The following is a 21,395-nucleotide window of genomic DNA, read 5'->3' as shown; positions in this document are numbered from 1 at the left end:
CGGCAGGTTCCTGCCATGATCACCTTTGTTTCACTTCTGAATTTTCAGCAGACTCTTCTTCCAGTACCATCCCTCACTTGGTCTCTCATTCTTTCTGCCTCAATTTGAGCACCAAGACCAAGCCAGCTCCGTCAGTCAACAGATTCTCCAGCTCAGGAGTGAGGATGTGCTTCCAATTTTTGTGGTGTCCTTCATTGTATCCTGCTTACTGCAGCTCCAATGTTGAGGCGCCAAGATGTTTCGGTCTGCGCCACTCCACACTGCCCCTTGTTGGGGCACCAAGTGACCTGGTCTGTTAGGGTCAGTCAACAGGGTCTAGCAAGAGAGAGACTGAAGATGGAGGGGCAAGAGACTCGAAGAATGGAGACAAAACAGGGTGTGTGATCAAGTCCTATTTATTGAGAGGAAATCATGGGTATATATAAGCACAAGCAGGGGACTGCAGCTGAAGACACTTTACCATGTGCACCTTGCAGCTGTGCACTAAACAAAACAAGATATGTGAGAAAAACAAGATGTTTATCAGAGTGTGCTCAGCTGTTGTGGGCTGTTGAAAAACATCTCTTGTCAGGGTATATGGCCTGAGATGGCTGCAAAGATGATAGCCACTTTCCGCTAGGAGTTGGCTCCCAACAACAATGTATAGCAGTAGTAAAATTACAGTTATGAAGTAGAAATGAAAATAATTTTACAGTTGGTGGTCACTACAATATGCAGAACTGTATTAAAGGGTTGCAGCATTAGGAAGGTTGAGAAGCACTGCATTAGAGGCTCCTACAGCAGACAGAGTACTCCATGAGAGGGGTCATAGTTCACTGCATGCTACCATTCACTCCTATCTTTCAAGTTACATTCAACACTGAGATCACAGACACTGAGGTGCAGTGTGCCACCACCATGAGTATTAAAAACACCCAGGCATGCTGGGCAGAAGTAGCACACACACACCTTTAATCACTGTACTTGGGAGGCAGAGGCTGTCGCTAGATTCAAGGCCAGCCTGGTCTACAGAGTGGGTTCCAGGACAGCCAGGGCTACATAGAGAAATAAACCAAAACAAAAATTACCAATAAATAAGTAAACTAACAAACCCAAGCAATGAATCTACTTTCCACTAAGAATTCACTCTTGCTGTGATATAAACTAGAACCTCATCAAGTTGATTATTCTGTCCCAAAAGTTTTCATATTGAAGATAGGATGATGGCAAAAACCGTCGTTACAAAGCATCTATCTAGTGAAGAAAGAAGTTAAAAAACAAAAACTGTAAAGCATGTGCAGCAGGTGTGTCACAACACTCTGTGTCCATCCTGCATGAAGATACAAGAGGACAGGCGAGCTGCTGGGAGAGAGGTGGCAGGTTTTCTTTATTCACTGGACCACTGTCTCTCCATGCTGAAGAGCTGTTTATGGGGAGTGGGTCACTTTTTCTTCCCTGCACACCAGAAGTGGAGTGTTTGCTTTCAGACCTAGTGAGACTCTCAAATGTGCCATAGCAGGTGCTTAACTCTGCAGCTTCAGAGGCACAAAGAACATCAGACAGCTTCAGATAAAATGAGTGGCTCCTGCTGTTAAGGAATGGAAGGGAAAACTGAGATGGGCAATGTCCTGATGACCACATAACAAACCTTATGTGACCCTATGTCCTGGTTTCCCCTATTCTAAGACCTGTCACCTTTGCTTTGGATACTCTTTCCATCTGCAATGGCATCGTGTAATGCTTGCCTTTTGGGACTTGAGGTCGCTGAGAAGATATGGGTGGTTCTCACTCTTCTTGGTAGAGAATCATGATGCTCTATCTTATCTTACATCAATAATAATTTGGGTTGTTTAGTTTTCATAAAATGGTAATGAGAGGTGTGTGACAAAGGTCACCAGAATTCCGATAATTGTTTTGTACTTGGTCTATTTTTTCCAATTGATCACTAAAATATTGGTTGATAAGTAGCACACCATAATTACAGTAGCTAAGCATGTAGGAAATGTCTCTGGTTGACTCTGTTCCTACTATGAAAAGCATAGGCGTGCTACCCTCAGGTGCCCCCAAGAGACAGTTGGTTCCATTGTAATTGCTGGCCCACACTGTGGGCCCAGCTGGACTGACATTTTAATTTCTGCCTCTTTTGTGGCTTCCATTATCCTGGGGGCCAAGGTATAAACGTGTCTGGAATCACAATTTGTGGGAGGTTAGTACAGTTTTGGAGCGGGGCCAGGACCATTCAGGGCTTGGGATGGATTTCCTGGAGATGGTCCAGATGCAAGGCTTGTCCATTTGTGCCGTCTAGAATAGACAGTTACGATAAAGGTCTGCTTCCCACAGCCAGCTGTGCAATGGAAAAACCCTGAGTGAGCAGTCTGGAGAGGTTGCTCCTAGGCTTCAGAGCTGGGTAAGGCTGCTGGAGTACAGTGAAGGCAGGGTGCTTAGGAAGCAGTTACTGTACAGGGATGATGCTTCAAAGGGCAATGATAGTGCAACTAAAATGGCTGTCTGCCCCAAAGGTAGTCCTGCCTAGAGAAGAGAACAGAGCAACCCAAAACATAAGGTGTGCTGGTTCTGCTGGGTTTGTATTTCAGCCCCAACACTCTCAATTATGTGACTAAGAAGTCTTATTCCTCAGAAAAGCAGTGACAACGTGAACCTAGGGATAAAGAAACTAAGAAGTTAGAGGTTTAGTAGAAGGCCTGACATAGAGAGAAGTATTCTGTCTTGATCAAAAAATATTACAAGGAAAGGGTTGAGAATTTACATTCTCTTAGGAATCACTAAAAACTGGACCCCTGCTCAATGGAAAAAGAACTCATATACAAATATTTGCACAAGTTTAGGAATTTAAAGACATAAGGAACAACCACAGACTTTAGATTCAGAATCTTTGGTGTAGGGCTGGTCCAATTCCTAAGAGGAAGACTAAAGTCTGTGGTTCTATTGATTGCCTATAATTTTGATGATTTACTATCATAGTCTCATGACATATTTAATTTGATAAAAATGTTATGTGTCATCTGTTCAATGTTTCAATGAACAGACTGAAGTCTAGATATCTGAAAGGATAGATACCTAAAGAGGCTCAAGACCACAGCATATGGCATATATGAAAGAAAAGAACCTGGAAAGAGGGAAGCCTCATAGAGCTCATAGTCAATGGTGGAAATGGTTCTCTCTTTCAGATCAACATGGCCAAGGTTGAGCCAATTCACATAGAGACCTCAGGTAACCTGCAAGCAGCAAGCCACAGAATATCACTAGCATCCACATTGCCACTCTTCATGGACACCTGCATTCATTTGCTTGAACACAGCTGATACAGTTGATACAGTATGGCCAGCATACTGCACGGAGTAGACAGAGTTTCTAGGCAAACTCCCACCTGTCAGTCCTCTCTAGAGGAGCAGAAACTACAGGTAGAGTGTAGGCCATGCCTTCTAAGTCATTTCTGGGTGTTACACTGAAAAAAACAAAACAACAACAACAACAACAACAACAAAAACCCAACTCTTTCAGTTCTGCTACTTTGCTAGCAGGATAATGTGGGTGGCTTTGAGAAAACCCTGAACAATAGAGCAAAGCTACTGGGGTTTGGCGGTTTTCTACAGTAAGAAGTTAGCAGGAAACATGGCAGCTGATGTCAAATGCCACAGATTAATACAATGAAAGGAGAGTGAAACGTGAAAAATGGAAGGCAGATCAGAAAGGTGCCATGGTAAAAGGTGAGAGACACTAATCGCCTGGTAATCACATGCTGCTGACAGTGCTCATGGAAACCAAAAGCAGCTTGACACCATCAGGACAGCTGGGTTGTCACTGGGACCCACAAGCTCTGAGGAACTCACTTCTCACTTCAGAATAGGACAGATTGATCCTACCAAAGTGTCTCTCAGGCGTGTTGAGAGGCCACTACACAACAGCAAAGACATCCAGGACAGGGCCTAGATGATGCTCGTACATCTAAGCAAAGGGAATTCAGCCTAAATGAGTTAAATCATTAACATACAAGAACAGCCATTTACTTTTGAGCCACCCAGTGATGCAGTGATCTTATTCCAGACACTCATAACTAATAGGCCACTGGAGTTTTGTTTGGTAAGTGAATTGTGTACCTCTTTTTCCAGAGAATGCTGTCATAAGCAACAGAGTAAATATCCAAGAGCCTTGGTTCTTAGATTTGTAAACCAGGAAACAAATGAGTTATTTGTCTGATGACTAGTTCAGACTGGTGATTGACCTCTCGAAGCAGAATGCAGTCATAAAAGGCAAAGGCAGAGCCCGGTGCACTAGGTATGGGCTGTTCATGCTGTATCCACTGTACAACTCAAAGGTCTCTCTCAGCCCAGACCTATTTATAGTATGGTTGGTTCCTGCTTGAGTCACAGGGAACATATTACCTTTTGTGATTTTGTTCACGTCACGAAAAGGTAGTCGTCTCCTGCAGAGTAAAGCTGGAATCATTAGCTATAACTAGCAGGCAATGTACTTGAATTACCCCGAAGCACTCTTGGCGAGGTTTCTAGCTGTTCAGTCGGAATAATAATCCATCCATCTGCATTAATTGGCAAACTATGTTCTTTAGCTAAAAGCTTAAAAAATGATTGTTATCTCTAGCTTAGAAGAGGATTTGATGAGAGCAGAACACATCAATGTACAAACATACATATACCATATACACTAACCTGAATACACATGCAAACCCAAATTGCAGGCATCACCTTGCTTCCTCCACAGAAACTGAAATGACTTAGATTGTAACTGGGCAGACTGACAGAAGTAAAAAATAAAAAAAAGTGCTTTGCAAATACAAGTGCAATAACAACATTTAATAATAATCTCTACATATTTATCATTAAAAGCACTTAAGACTCTTTAAGCCAAAACAAACTGTCCTAATAAATTGTATGGGAGGCCCAAACATTAAAGTTCAAGTAAATTTCAATTGCTAGTGTAAAAGTGTATACATGAGATACTTCCCCTTCAAGCTTCTCTTTTAAACTATACATTTACCTGAACATATTCTTTGACAATTTCATACATGTATATAATGTATCTTGACCAAATCCAACCTAAAGTCTTCCCTCCTGTGCTACTGTTCTCCTGGCATTCCTCCTCTAACCTCACATCATGTTATTAAAAAAATAACCCACTGTCTTAGTTAGAGTTCCCATTGCTATGAAAGACATCATGACCAAGGCAATTCTTATAAAGGCAACATTTAATTGGGAGCTGGCTTACGAGTTCAGAGGTTCAGTCTATTATCATCATGCCAAGAAGCATGGCATCATCCAGACAGACATGGTGCTGGAGAAGCCAAAAATTCTATATCTTGATCCAAAGGCAATCAGCATAAGACTGGCATCCAGGAAGCTAGGATGAGGTTCTCAAAGCCCACCACCACAGTGACACATTTCCTCCAACAAAGCCACACCTTCTAATAGTGTCTCTCCCTGGACCAATCATATTGAAGCTACCACATTCTCCCTGGCCCTCATAGGCTTGTTTAAACATACTAGTCTATGGGGTGAGGGCATACCTAGACAAAACATAATGCAAAATAAATTTAGTTCAACTTCAAATATCTCCATAGTCTATCACAGTCTCATCGATGTTTAAAAGTCTAAAGTTCAAAGGCTTTTCTGAGATTCATACAATCTTTTGACATAATCCCCTAAAAATCAAAATAAAAAAGGAGATCATACACTTCCAACATGTCATGGCACAGGATATTCACTACCATTCCAAAATGTCATAGCAAGTGTCCTGTCCAGCAGGACATTAAACAGAGGTCCGGGGAGGTCACCTGAAAGGGGGGGGAGGGTAGCAGGCAAAGACGAAAGGAATGACGACCTGTCTATAACCTGATCAGATCGTAATTTTTACTTTTGCATACACAGGTTATATACACAAAAAGGCAGGATGTGGGGAAGGGAATGACGCAGGAGCGTAGGTGTTCAGGGGGAGTACAGATCTCTTCCAGAACAGTGTCAGCTGGGTGAAGGTTCAAGGGACAGACCACTATGACTCCGCCTATGATTCACTTGTCCTTATCTAGGTTGGTACTATCCACCAAGGTTACCCATCTACAAGGCCTTATGACTAGGCTTGGCAGCCTTCCGCCAAAGCTGTCTGTTTACAGTAACTCCCAGCTATCTGTTTCAGTGTTTTTCCACAGAGACCCAAGACTTGGTGCTAGCAGGCATGTATGTCAGGCCTATTGCTAATTTTAGGCCTATGGCTGATTTTAGGCTTTCAGTGTATAAGCAGGGCTGCTCCCGACAAGCAAGGAAATACTGGACCAAAGCAAGACCAAAACCAGCCAGGCAAACTCCAAACTCCACATTCCCATGTCCGATGTTAAAGTGGTCTTTAATCTCCAACTCCTTTCATCCTTCTTCACTGCTGTTGATAGGTCTTGCATAGAGCAGCAAAAATTTTTGTTCCCTTGGATTATTTCTACTTCCTGTTAGCAGCTTTCCTCAGCAGGTATCCCATGGCTCTGACATCTCTAACATCTTGGGTTATCCAAGGCAACTTCAACTATACAGCTTCTTGTTCCAATGTCTGGTATCCACACATGATCTTCTGGGATCCTCTAAAGGGCTTACGTCACTTCTCCAGCTCTGCTCTCTGTAGCACTCTAGGCTCTGGTTGACACCACTCCACTGCTGCTGCTGTTCTTGGTGGTCATCTCGTGGTACTGGCATCTCCAACACGCTGGAGTCTTCCGCTACAACTAGGCGTCCCCAATAGCTTCTCATAAGCTCTGTTCATGATCTCAAGCCCCAACTTCTTTGCATGATCCCTTCAGTCCTGGGCCATCAACTACAACTGAGGTTACACCTCCACCTGGCCTTCCCTGGCCTCTCACAGTGCCAAGTCACACTGTTCTTCATGACCCCTTCATGTATGTCTTCAAAACCAGTACTGCCTGAGTGACTTACACATCACCAACTTTAGCTGCAGTACAAGGTACAAACTTGTCTGTCTCTGGAATACACCTTCTTTGTGCTCTCAGGAAACATTTCCCAGAAGATTTCAGATCAGCAGTGCTGGTCTCTTCTTAATAACCACTAATTTCTTGGCTCCAGCTAACCTGCATCAATTGTCACTGTAGTCCCTCCTATTCTGGACTCTAAAGCCAGAGCCACATGGCTGAAGCTGCCTAGTTTTGCTGCTTGCTGGACCTGAAATATGCCGCCCCTTCTTCTAATCTTATTTCAATAGATGTCACAGAGGCACCCAAATATATTTGGTGAATGTATGGCAGATCTAAGCCAATCGACCTGGCAGCCTAACACAAAGAATTTATTCAAGTAATAGTAACAATAATGACTGACTGAATACAATAATGCCAAAGTTGGAATTACATAACACTTTAAATACAAGTTCAATCATAATTCTTCCTTGAAACACTATATGACACTCAGTAGACCTTTATTGTTATATATCATAAGCAAAATGACTACAATACAACCAGTTCATTGAGGGTTGACAAATATTAGTCAAGATGAGATATTGTATGCAAATTTCTGCATAATTATTGTCACGCAGTAAGTTCCCAGCATATGGTATTAGTTGCTTTTATTACTATACAGAAAATGATTATCAGCACTGTGGTTTTATAAGATTTGCAGAATACAGAGGAGAGGTAGGATTATATCTTCAAGTACATAGTAGTCTTAATGTATGTGGACATACTAAAAGTAGTACACACATATAACTTGCACACATGGATGGGACATGGCAGTGTTATGGAGCAAATGTGAAATAATAAAGTGAACTAAGAATCTTTCATCAGGAAAGGTGGAAAGACTCTGATGAATGTTTAGGGGCAGTGCTCTTAGGAAATAACTGGGGGATTTCACACTATGTGGCAGTCTGGCTGCTGCAAACCCTGCTTCCAAAAACCCTGGGAGTTTTGTAAATGGAGCTTGAACTATATGGAAAGAGGAAATGAGAACATTAAGATGAGAGCTGCATGTGGAAAGGGCTTCCCAGATGGGGAAACTAAGCATCACTCTTGGAGATAAGAGAAGGCAGCCCACTACTTACATTTCATCGTGTCTATGAGGCTTAGATCAGGTGACCAAACCCTACTGTTTATTCCCTGTCTGTGTTCTCTCCAGTACTGCAGGCATTACACACTGGTGTAACTGGTTTAAGGTTCAATAGTCTTGGCTGTGTTTTAAATTGTGACTCTTGTGTTCATCATATTAGGTATATAATAAGGCAAGTGCCTGCACATGCACTGTGCATTAATGCAAGGAAGCATGAAGTAAGGCTCATGGAAGCAGGAAGCGAGCCCATTGTGATACTACTCTGCATCATTCTCTAGTCCTTGGAGGAAATCAATCCTGTCCTCAGCTTGATACTGTAATTAGATGAATGTACAAGAATTCTTCCTCAAATGTCCCCAAAGCTACTCCTGAAGGGCATCTAGTTACAGATATGAATGGCCAAAGGTCTCTCTGAGCTCTTTGAGAGCACTCTTTTCCCTGTTATCCTCCATTTTCCATTTCTCTTCTCTAGCAATGCAGGGATTATGCCTGAGCCGCATCGTTAGATCATAAACCTTTCCTCTGTCAGTTATATCACTAGGACTTACTATTTGGTAAGGGTTGAGAAAACAGGTGTGTGACGAGAGAGAGATTTTGACCATATATACTTCACAACACATGCTTCCAAACTTGCAAGCTTCTAGCATCTCATAAGTTACTATCGTGGTTTCAAGTTTGCAGTTCATGTTTGGATGCATCACCTTAAATGAGCATTATGCCTCTGAAGTACTGCATGATTGTATCATTTATTGAAATGGAGATTGTCTCCTTTTTAACAAGGCCAATTGGTGAACTTCATGCTTGCATAAAAAGATATTTACAGTTTTAACATTATTTGGGAACTTTTATTAGTAAAATAGTATGACCACTAGATTTCAGTTAGTAAACTCTGGTACATTTCATTGTTTCCGTTTGAAGAGCTTTTGAATAGCTCTTATATTTTTAAGTGCTATAAATACCCAGGCGAGTAAGACTTTCCTGGGAGATGGATGTCTACAGTCTACGTGTATTACAGCTACATTCTGAAGCTCTAAGAACTGCAAGCGTAGATCAGTATGACCTTCTGAGGTCCCTCTGATTTTTACTCTGATGAGCCAATTCCCGAAAATCCTTAAAAATGCAAGCTCTCTAAGTCTTCGATGATAGCTGTTCTGTGTTTCTATTAACAAGCCCTACGTATAAACTGCCTTATTCTCCCCTGGATGTCTTCATTACCCACTTATCTTCCTTCTCTAACACTCAGACAGCCAGTTCATGATTACCTTTACATAAAAATATAAAATATTTTTGTTGTAGATGGGCATTACAGATGCAATTTGTCACCTATATTATATTTGTTCCTCAAAAGACTTTGGGGCATGGAATTTGGAGTGACAGGTAAATGATCAGGATTACAGGAGCTATCCCCAGGATACAAAACAAAACAAAAACCTAACACAATCTCAAAGTGTGCTTGAGAGGCTAATGAAATCCAAACCTCAGGATTTATCACCAATACTATGCTCTCTATGGCCTCAAGAATTTCAAACCATGTATTAACATAGTTCTATTTTAATTGAATTTCAAAAAAAAGTATTTTACCCACTATTGACAGAGACTAAGGTCTTTCTTTGTTCGAACTCACCCCTTTCCCTTTCCATGTGGCACTGAGCAGGAGTTGCTTTGTCTGGCTGACTAAGTGGGCTGAGATGACAATAATTCTTTAATCTGGACAAGATAGGCAATCTTCATGGAGATCACAATCATTTCTGCATATGGTGGCAATGTCTATGATAATTCATCACTATTAACTGTGTATTTGTAGCATTATGCTTTTCATAAAGATAGTCCCTTATAGTACATGCTTCAAGTCCTTACAAAACTAGAAGAATCACTGACAATTCACCTTTGTCAGATTGGAAAGCTGAGGCTTAATATCATATAGCTCATGGTGCTACTGTACTAAGCCCTGCATTTCTTCATTTTTGTACATTGCTATCTTCTCTATCCCCACATTATCATACTCTAAAGATGTCAAATGTCATAAAACTCAAAGATCTCCAATAAAAAGAAGCAATTTTAAGTATTGTAAAGATGGAATATTAAAGTATTTCTTATAAGCTAGTGATAACTTTGAAGTGTTTACATAGAACCAGACATGGTCACACAGTATATGGAAAGCATACCACCCTTCATATGGCTGCAGCAGCTACTCCTGCTACTCCTCTGGTCACTCTGGTGAGTACCACAGGTACAAAAAAATTCCTAAATAATAAATGTTTAAAATAAATTCATTTTTTAAAATCCTGAAGTCAGCTGGCATTGGGTAGTGAAAGAAACTGAAACCATATTTGTGGAGCTTCCACTTGCAATCAGCCTTTCAATGGGGTGTGAGGTACAAAACCCAGTATGTGGGTTAGAAGAAGGCTAGCAGGATCTGTATCTTAGCAGATGGAGTAGATATTCATAGCAATAGTTGTGTTGGTAGATTATTGAGGAGACAGACTGGGACTAAGCCCTAGCCTTCTCAGAGATGATTTTATTTCTCCTTGGAAGTAGTATTGGTCTTGAGCCACAGAGGAAAAGATAGCAGGAATCTAACAGCTCCAAGGGAGTAATCAATTTACAAATCTGTGAAGTGCAGATTCCTCTGCAAGAAACAAATTACAGAATTTACAAATGTGTAAATACTGCTTGGTATTACAAATGTGTAAAAAAAAATGCTTGGGGTAGTAGTGGGAGAGAGAAAAGAGAGGAGTGGGAGATAGATGATAGATAGATAGATAGATAGATAGATAGATAGATAGATAGATAGCCAGGAACATAATTCTAAATAGGTGATTTTTGATACTGAATCCTTACTTAGCAACCACATAGGAGATGATAGCTAGGTCAATGGAATAAGAGTCTCTAGAGAAGTCCAAAATTCACCTCATGTCATTAACTAGGTACCTTCTTTCAAAAGAACTGAACATATTTTCCCTCAGCACACCCTACATGCTTAATTTATGTCAAGAACATTAATTTTTTAAAAGTAGCCCCAAGCAATAATCATATGCAAAGCCAAATAAGGAATCATGACAGACTTGGACCCAATCTTCCTACTCCACAGCGTTAATTTTTATGGGCAATTTTTTTCACAAATGTTTACTGAAATCCTTTTATAAGATCTCATCACTGTTATTAAAGTTTAGAAAGACCTGCCCTGAAAGAATGTTTGAAAGTAAGAATGCAAACTCACTGGTCTCCAGGATGTTCTGAGCACTTAGCTGGAGCACAGTAAGACTTTTAGGGGTGTGTGGAGCTCCACCTGTGCCCTCCAGGGGTTCGGAGTCTGATGAGAAAGCATTTTTATCATTACTCCAGCAGAGAGCTTGATGGTGGAGCAGAGGCCTAGAGAAATGCCATGATGCTTGGACAAGCATTTGAGTTCAGTACAAAATGGATCAACAGAAGAAAGGCAATGACTCAGCAGAAGAGGGAGGGCACTTGAGGTGGGTGGAATATTAATGGGCTGACACTAGAGATGACAGAGCAGATCTGTGTATTCAAATTTTCAAATCTTTCCACAGAATATGCTCAGCAAGTGAGCAGTAAGATGGCTCATGACAGGAGTTAGTTCGATTCCTGGAGCCAACATAGTAGATGGAAAAAACCGCCTCTCATACTTGTCTTCTGATCTCCATGCCTTTGATCCTGAGTACACTCACATGTGCACACAACAAATAAAGTAAAAAAAGTAACTCTTCACATTGGTAACAAGCTTCACCCGTATCCTATTTTTTAAACATCTTCCTATTTTAGACAACAGAGAATTGGCATTTCTTCCCATTTTGAGTAAAGTCAAAACACTGGCTTTCATCTTTCTCTCTAAGTGATCAGTACTATCTTAAGTTGGTAAGTCACTCCATAGGTCTCATTCTCTTTAGCCAAGCTGGCTGGTGCAGGAAGGAAGGCTTCAATTCATGAAGAACTGAAGAGAAGGGAAAGAGAAAGTTGGATTCTGCCAAGAGAGAGAACTTGTGTGAAGAAAGCCAGGATGTGAGGACCCAAAATGCTGAGGCCTAAGGATGACTCTATGGCACTAAGCACTTCAGGGGAGGACCATACAATCACACATCATGGGTCAATCTAAGAAATGTTACCAAACCCCAAACAAGCAAAACACCTAGCCTGGTGTCACATAGCTTCAATTCCAACATGCCTGAAGCAGAGGCAGACATATCTCTGAGTTAAAGGCCAGCCTGGTCTACAGGGCAAGTTCTAGGACAACCAGGACATGTAAAGAAACCCTTTCTTGAAAACCAAAACTAAAAACAAAAATAAATAACAAAAAGGAAACATTATCATGAAGCGGATGATTTATAGCTGAATAAATGGCACTAAAGACAAGGCTGATCAAAGTGCAGAATGGTGGATCAAACAAACCTCCTTTTAGTAAGCTTAACGTAGAGGATAACAGTTGTGGCAGCATGGACTCTTGTGGCTATCATTTCTTGGGATTTATTTATTAAAGAATGTAAAGACCTCTTTGCAAAAGAGGCATGTGCTCTTAAATAGGAGAAAGGGGAAAGGTTGTAAAAATATTAGAAAACAATTTGAAATAAAAAAAACTATTAGAGGAAAATTCATTCTCTGCACTAAATTCACTTCACCCTTCAGTTTCTCCTTTTCTTTAATATGGACTCACATAAAGTTAGCTTTGTAGCACAAACCCATGGGGCATAGCAGTGTGATGCTTTAATCCCAACACTTGAGAGGCAGAGGTAGGTGAAACTTTGTAAGAATGAGGACAGCCATAGTGAGCTCCAGGACAGAGTTCCAGGACAGCCAGAGCTACTTAGTGAGACCCTGTCTCAGAGAGGGGGTTGGGGGTGGGGGTAGGGTGGGAAGAGGGAGAGGCCCAGCCAAGAATATAGATTAAGAAACTCAGCAAAAATGGGAACACATATGTGTTTCAGTTTTCAGGAAAAAAAAAACTGTGCCTCGCTGACTTTCTGCCTAAATTTCTTGGTTCTCTGTAATGAAAGGCACACAGTAATTTCTTCCTTCGTTGCGTTTTTTTTCCTTTTTTTTTTTTTTTCGTTTCTTTAACTGAATGTTTAGCACCCTACCCAAATCACTGCTATTCTAGGCTATGTAGGTCTACCCAACACCAGGCCACTCTTTACTAGCTATCACTAGGTAAATGGACCTTCACACTTACCTAACCATATCACCTAAACCATTGGGGTTTTCCAGTCTGTTAAAACCCGCTGTGGGCAGATTTTCATTTCCTTTGTTCTTTGTGTAGGCTTGTTTAAGGTTCAAGGTGTAGGTCTCTAAAGAGGATGGAGTGGAGACAGATGTTGAGTATGGAAGAGATTGGCAGTTTGAACAATAGTTTGGTCTAATGGCTTTGTTATGCTAACCCTGTTGGGCTTCTCCAAGTGCCTTCCTGATTTACATTATAGGACACTAAACTACTAACACAGAGTAGTGTGTTAAATTAAAAATAATACAAGAAATGCAAACCAGTGGGTCCGTTCTTTAAAATCATCCTCAGAGATACATTCTGCAAACTGCAGGCCTTCACAAATCCTGACACACTCAAGACCTTTAGAAAACCAGAAGCCGAGAATACCGATTAGGTTCTCAAGAGCGAAAACAGGTGATGTCATAGCACGCAGTGCGGTGTGGTCACCGCCAAGGCCGGTTGGGGAACTGCAGTTCCTGGGAGCTTAGCGCTCTGCGCCAGTAGCAGAAGCACTCTGTTAAGGGCTCCGCGACATCGGTGAGCACCCTGCGCCAATCAGGTGCTCGCTATGCACTGCCTTTGTTCTCACTGGGGAGCAGGCAGCGGGAGTCTGGTCTGCAGTCCGCGGTCTGTGTTTGGCTCCTCCGGGTACCTGGCTCCCTCATTCGCCTGGGTTGGGCATCTAGCCAGCCGGAGTTTTCTTCAGTGACTTATGCCTTCTGTCTCCAGAACATAGAAGCTAAGCCCTGACTCACCACTGTCCGTTTTAAGGGAGGAGGGTTCAGTCCAATCGTTTTAAATGGCAATTCGTAATCAAGACCTTCCACCCCAGGAAGGGATTGTGCTCTGCACATCTCTAACTAGAGGCCTCCCACAGGATATTAGTGTGTGTGTGTGTGTGTGTGTGTGTGTGTGTGTACCAACCTCTGACTTGTTCGTGATAAAAAGAATATTCTTTGGTGTGAGAATGATCGTCAGAGAGAGGGAAAAACCCCTAAACCAAAGATGTGTCTCCGGATCTCCAACTCCAATAGCTGTATAGACTTCAGACCTCTGTCTCTACAGCCGCAGGTAGTTGGTCTTTCTCACGAGAGTGTATAAAGAGCATAAAGTTCTTTGAGATCTTTGGGTGCAGAGTGCTGCTGCAAGACAACAGTCTTCCTCACAGCTATTCATAGATTTAGACCGACCGAGAAAAAGCCGAACCACGGCCCCGGTGTCCACTCAGCCCACTCCCGAGAGATCAGGAAATGTTTAGCTAGGTCTCAGATCCTCTAGCGAGCTCTAGCTTCCAGCTATTTAATCTCACTCTCTCCATTCTGCCCGGTCTTCCAGAGAGGCTTGGTTTGTCCTGAGGATAGCGCTAGAGTCCCTGATAATTTGCATACACCACACCCCCATTTCTCATTGGCATGCTGGAGTCCCTCCCACCCCACTACCTAACTAACCCATGGTCACTCTTCAGCATCGAGCCTCGGAGATAAACTTAACTTGCCCGGAGATTCGTGGTGCTCTCGCCTCCCGCGATTGGCCGACGCCACTCATTGGCTGCGGGCGCGGAGGGGGGCGTGACCGGCGCGACTGATTGGCGGGAGGGGGCGGTGCTCAGCGCGGCTGCCCTGAAGGCGGCGGGCCTCGGGGGCGGGGCTGCACTGAGGAGCTGAGACGGCCGCGGCTGCTCGTCCTGGCTGGCGGGGCGGGGGTCTGGCGATGGGGGCGGGAGGAACAACGGGCCGGTGAGTGCCGCGGCCACCGTCCCCGCCGAGCTCGCGCGGGCAGCCGCTGCGCCGTCGCTGCCGCCCGACCCCCTGAGAAGAGAACGTTGAAGCAGCCCTCCGCTAGCGGCCGCGGTGACAGCCCGGCTTCGGCGCGATGAACCGCGGTGGCAGCAGCGCGTCGGCCTCGGCCAACTACCTGCTCTGCACCAACTGCCGGAAAGTGCTGCGGAAGGTACGGCAAGGCCGCGTCCGGCCGCGGTGCGCTCCCCACGGTCGGGGTCTGGGCGGCGCTTGCCGAGGACGAGACGTGAAGGGTCCCCCCCCCCCGGCGGGGTCCCCGCGCCCGGCCCCTGGGACTGCCGCTGGGTCTGCCCCGAGGCTGAAGGGATGCTGGGATGCTGGGAGGAACCGGCTCGGCTGGGGATGGAGGCTGGCCTGAAATCACCGCAGCCAGTTTTCGTCTGCGGGAGCCTGGCTGCCTCTCCCGGGTGGCTGACTCTGGGGGGTGTTTTCTTTGACTGGGTCGCTTCTGCCAGGCCTATGGTGCCTTGGCACCGTCTCTTGACATTCACTTAGTTGGTCCCGAAAGGCACCATGAAGGCATCTTTAACTTTATGCCCATGGGAAACGCTGTTCGATCTTCAGGGCTTTCAGCTTGGATTGGTGGAGGTGGAGGCTGAAGACGACTTGGTTTCGACCTCCTTATTCCCCACTGCAGTGTGGATCGAGAAAATCCGACCCAGGATGGGCTTATTGCTTTCCGGAGTGACTGGTAGAAAGTTTACTCCAGTATTGTTTAGCTTACTTGGCTTAATCGCCCCATGGGGGATGGGGATTCAGGGAGAGAAAGGATGACAAAATGTCCCTGTAGACGCAGAAGAGTTTTTAATCTGATCTGAACAGCTTCCTTGACTAATATAATCTGTTTCTTTTCCACATTCTTATTTTTACATTGCATGAGATGAAATCATTAGGTGAAGTGTTTCTGTTTGTCCAGCACCAATGAATTAAAATTGCTGAGCTGTGCATATCTGAGAGCTAAGAAGAATATGGTGCTGTTATTGTCAGTTTCCCTATCTACGATCAATTTAGGATTGCTCTTTATGTACTAAGAAAAACAAGCAAGCACATAAATAAGCAAACTCAAATATTTGCGCTCTTTGTCCAAAAACTGTTTTTCTTCCTCTGTGGGTCAGGCCAAGTGCCAATCAAAGTTGTTTTTCAAGCCTCTTTTCCCTGCAGTGGAGCTGGTTCTCCCCCCACCCCCCTCCTTTCTCCTATTTTATTTGAGAGCGTCAGGAAAGCAAAGGAATTGCAGGTTTGAAGTTAATCAAACAATTAAATACGCCTTAAATTGTGTTTATTGGATATGTTTCTCTTAAAAAAGATTTTTATTAAATGTGCATGTTGAGTATGTGCAGTTATTTTTTCCCCATAAACTCTTGGATCAAATTACAGTTGATACTTGCTCAGCTCATTGTAGGGCAGCTTGTGAGAAATGTAATGGATCAGAAGCTCAGTTCAGCTCAGTTGAATGTTAACTCTTTCACGGCTGGACCAGATGGCATCTGAATAGAGGTTTTAAAAATTATTGTTTCATAATTTTTAAGCCAAAACTGTCTTTGTCAGGAAAAACAGTGCCAGTGAAGCCTGTTTAATTCAACTTACTCTCAGCTAATATGAAAGGAAATGTGTGTGTGTGGCATATATATATATATATATATGGTGTGTGTCCTAATGTGGGGTACAGTGCTATAATTGACTTATTTAAGTGATATAATTCTATTTCAATCAAAGCACATAACAATTTTTAATAAAAGAAATTTAAAGTTAATGGCAATTTGTTAGGCTAATAGGGTACTTGATAGAAATTAGGCTTTACACCTTTTTATTTTTTCTTTTAAAAGAGCTTTGATTATGAATCCATAACACTAGCACTAATGACATTTTTATGCTTTTTTTCCAGTTTTTTAAGAAACTAATATTTCTGTTTACCTGGGAAGACCATCTCACTGCTAGTTATAACTATAAGAAGAAGTATGTGCAAAGTGGGCATTCACATTTTTCTATTTTATAATTGTGCACACCTCTGCCAGTATCTAGTTTTTAGTAACTACAAGGTGTTTAATTTTGACTCATGTAGTGGCATGAAATGAACTTAGATGAGAAAAGAATTGTTTGTGCCAGTTAAGACATGATCTGGCAACATTTGAAGCTTTTTAAGATTGCCATTCTTTAACACTCTAGAAAGAAATCAGTATCTAGCATTAAAGGCTTCATCATCCTAAAAATGCTACATAAAGATTTACTGCTAACTAGGATGTTTTTATTTTTGATAGAGTATGACTAACTAAAGTTAATCTGCAACCCTCACAGGCTGGTTCTTTACATTTTCTTGTTTCCATATAATAGTGTACAGTAATAAACGAGCACATTGGTTTTAGTTGAGTGAGGATCCCAGTGGAGAATGAATGTCTCACACATCCATGCCAGTGACCCTCGGCTATTAGAACTGTCATCAATGAGGAGCAAAGGCCTTTCCCTTTATATAAGGCAGAAGGCCTTTTCCTGGCTGTGAGCAATATATGCAATATATGATGGCTTCTGAAGACACTTTAAAGGGAACTAAATTAACCTTCAAAGGAAAGAATTTGTTTTAACTCAGTGTCTGAACAGTGAATTGTGTATTGTATGAGAATCTTGTGTATTCTTAGAAGAGCCTTCACAGTTTTGGTCCAGTGTCTTGAAAAATAAAGAGAATTGTTAAAGTATTAAAAGTATCTGATTTGGTATCTGATTTGGCTCAGAAGAACAAAGAAGAAAGCAAGAACATCAGATCCATAGTTCTAAGTCTGTCTGCTCTGTACCCATTATACAGTTTAATGCACTTTCTAACAAGAGGAAATACTGTTTACTTTTGAGAACATAGCAAGACTTGAAATGTGAAGCATTTTACTTGAAGAAATTCCAGTGATGACCACAGGGATCTAATCTTTAATTTCAAATATGAAATGGCAGAGCACATTAAGGAAAGAAGGTAACTGTCGGCCTATTCACCTGCCATTTCAAAAGTAAGGTGGCTTATTGCATATACTTTGTGTGGTGAACTATTATTACTGTTAGATAAATATAATTAAATATAAATGAAAGGATTTAACGTTTTAATTTCTTTCTTTCTTTCTTTCCTTCTTTCTTTCTTTCTTTCTTTCTTTCTTTCTTTCTTTCTTTCTTTTTTTTCAAACAGGCTGTAGTTCAGGCTAGCCTTGAACTCTTCATTCTCCTCCTTTGGTCCTTCAAGTGCTGAGATTACACTTGTGCAGCACCATGCTGGGAAGTTTCAAATTTTTAGTATGATTCTAAGTAGTTCTAGTGATACATCTTGCTGTGGCTATAGTATTTTTTCACTTACACGATTTGATATTTTTATAGTCGAAGAAACTATCAAATAAAAGGGAAAATGTTAGTTTGACTCTATGAGCCTTGCTTATTATAATAGTTTACCCTATGGAATATACTTACTTACATGATGGACAGGTAGCCATCTTCTGCCTTGGTCAGTGAGCTGTCTTGTGTTTTATATTTTTGATTGTGAGGTGGCTTTAGAAGTAATATTCAATAATCTAGACAGATGGGGCAGTGAACATGTAACAGCAAACACAGAAGCAGCGCTCTTCAAACTGCTCTCGGGGATCCCTAAGATGCTTCAGGATATTAAAATGCTTTCATTGGATTAAGTATTTAAATATATGTTCAAATATTTTTAATCTGAAATATAGATATTTGAAAAATATGTCCATAATTTCAGCACACTGGACTCTGTCGTAACTCTCTTGTTACAAGATGGTGATGGTGATGATGTGGGCAGTGATGGCAGTGTGGTCATATCCGTTAGAGCTTTTTAATCACCTTATTGACTAGGAAGAGTGTCATTGTTTGGGAAGGCACTGGTCTTTATAAAAACATTCTTTCCTATACATAGCTACTCATATCATGTATCTGTTTCTGGGACCACAAGCGTGGTAATATAAATGGCTATTACTTTGTAACAAAATACTTATTAAAATTGTTGCATTGCATATTTAAATGCTTCATAGTTAAATGTAAGGTTTAATTTGTGAAGTGGCTTCTGCTACTTCTCGTAATTTATAAGATGTTTACAGTTCAATCTTTGGCACTGGTCTTTCAGTTTGGGGTAAGTTAGCTAACTTCCTTAAGACCTAGGTTTTTCCTGTAGACTACACTTGGTTTCTACCTGTCTTGTGGTGGCTTTTGTGGCTTAGAGAGAGTGTATGTAAGCACTATACGAACCCTCAAATGTCACTCTACAAGAATGGAAAGCTCAGGCCATGTGTTTTCCTTTGTCCTTTGTGTGTTAGAGGATTATAGCCAGTAATATACACTGAGTAATTTGACTAGTTGTCATTTCTCATAGGAATTTTAGTTATGGCTAGTAAGAGAGTGGTCATGGTAGTGTTGTGATTGAGAATAACCCTTGTGCATGTTTTTGGATTTCACATGTCCATTTGTATCTGCCTGTCATCACATACAGCCTCCTTTAAAGAGTAATGTGATCCAGCACTTTTGGGTTTTTAGATAAGTTAATAAATTGCCTTTGACAAGGAAAATTGGGATTTGGTTTGAGAAGATCATGTGATACAGGTGATGTGCCCAGTAAAAGAGAAGATCTAGGAGAAAGCATGGGCATGTAGTTACTCAGTTTAGGAGAGGATTATGAAGTCTCCTAATCTTTCCATCTGACTGTCCCAGTTTTTCTTCTGAAGATAGTGACCTTGCTAGTTTAGAGTGCCTTTACATCATCCCAGGTTTCTCTGAAAACTGAAGTTTAGGTGACAGAGTCTATGCCATCCAACTAATAAGAAGCACTCTTAGGCTGGAACTCTGTCTCTGTGATGGACTTGTCTCCTGCAGTGCTGAGGCTGCCAGGGACTATCTCCATCCATACTCGGCTTCTGTGGTGTACCCTAAGGACACCTAGAACTGGGATTAAGAAAGTCAGCTTTTGACTGGGTTGCGAAAGCTAAAGGAGAAAGCATGCCAGGGAGTCAGCTGCTCCTCTCAACTCTTGGATGCTGGTAGGCCCATCACCCCTTACTCTGGATCTTGGACTCTGGACTATGTCTAGGACTCAGAGGTGCTAGAACCTGAAAATTGCTATTTTCCCATTTTGCTGTGTATAGAAGTAGTGTAGGTGTAATTGTGCTGACCCGTTAGCATCAAGCATCAAGGAAGTGACACCACTCAACATTTTAGGAAATGATGCATTTCATTTAAGAATGCTGTTGAAGAAGCTGTAAGCTTTACATTTTGTTGAGTCTTTACCTGTGAAGATGCATCCTTTTACATGTGTGAAGCAGTGGGAAGGCACAGAGCACCTCTGTGTAGGAAGCTGTCTGTCTCGTGTGTAAACATGTGCAGAAGTTTTAGTACTGAGCTGAGCCAGCCAGTTTTTCACGCAACCCACTTTACTCAGAAGAAAACAGACAAACTTTGCTTCCTCAGATTCGAGTACTTAAATAAATAAATAAATATATATATATATAAATTACAAACAAATTTTTGTAAAAATATGTTTGCTTCCATTAAATTAGAAAGTTACTCATATCTGTGCTTTGTTTTTGAGGCAGGGGCTCATTATATAGTCCTGGCTGGCCTGGAACTTAATATGTAGACCAGGCTGGCCTCAAGCCCCACAGAGATCTGCCTGTCTCTGCTTTCTTAGTGCTGGGATTAAAGGCATATTTCACCATTCCTGATGTAAATTTTTCATTTTCAAAAGTCTTTCCTCTTGAGATAAAGGATTAATGAATGTGATATTTTTTTGAGAACACTACAGAACCCAATGAACTAGTGGTTTCCTAATGAGTAGTATGTGAAAGCTGGCACCCCTGCCCTTCTTTCAGCCAAGAACCAAACCATTACATCACAGTGGTCATAAACTTTAGGTTTGGATTGACAATGAATATTGGGAGTTCTTTTCTTTGAATTTTCAGGATCATGTTGTTAATTTTTAGGTGTTTATTAAGATTACATAAAGATAAAATATCTATGTAAAATGCAAAGATTTTTTTAAAATATAGTACAGAATGTTATGGTTTTAAAAGGATTATTTACAAGTTTTGATGTGATATCAAAGTATTCATAATTGTCTCTTTTTTCAACCACTTATCTGATTTTCTTTGAATATTCTGCAGTCAAAACATCATAGCCAATGAATGCAGAAAACCCGGCTGTCTTATGATAAACAGACATTGAAGAGATTTGCAAAAATATAAATATGAATCTCACTGTTTTGTTGTGGAAAATAAAGTTCTATAAAGATGCATGATTTATATTAACATGTAATAGACTTTTATTTTAGGTGAATTAAACATTTCAACTTTCTCTAACTTTAATTCC

General features: G+C 41.5%; 1 protein-coding gene across 3 annotated transcripts in view; it reads left to right on the top strand.

The window, feature by feature from the left end:
- Positions 1–14,881: 14,881 nt before the first annotated feature.
- Positions 14,882–21,395, top strand: part of Sesn3 (sestrin 3) — a 52,691-nt gene continuing 46,177 nt past the window's right edge. The window contains exons 1-2 of one of the 3 annotated variants that reach the window (XM_028763360.1): positions 15,191–15,210; positions 17,908–18,015. Coding sequence is in view for 2 of the 3 variants with exons in the window: in XM_028763359.1 (XP_028619192.1) it covers positions 15,133–15,210 (78 nt within the window). In the remaining variant the exon portion in view is untranslated. Of the gene's footprint in view, positions 15,211–17,907; positions 18,016–21,395 lie in introns of all 3 variants that reach the window. The other 2 variants (XM_028763359.1, XM_028763357.1) reach the window with 2 other exon arrangements.

Source organism: Grammomys surdaster, unplaced genomic scaffold (genome assembly GCF_004785775.1).
Source record: "Grammomys surdaster isolate TR1022 unplaced genomic scaffold, NIH_TR_1.0 138, whole genome shotgun sequence".
Taxonomy (NCBI): domain Eukaryota; kingdom Metazoa; phylum Chordata; class Mammalia; order Rodentia; family Muridae; genus Grammomys; species Grammomys surdaster.
The sequence above is the reverse complement of the archived record's forward strand: the minus strand, read 5'-3'. Positions and strand labels throughout refer to the sequence as shown.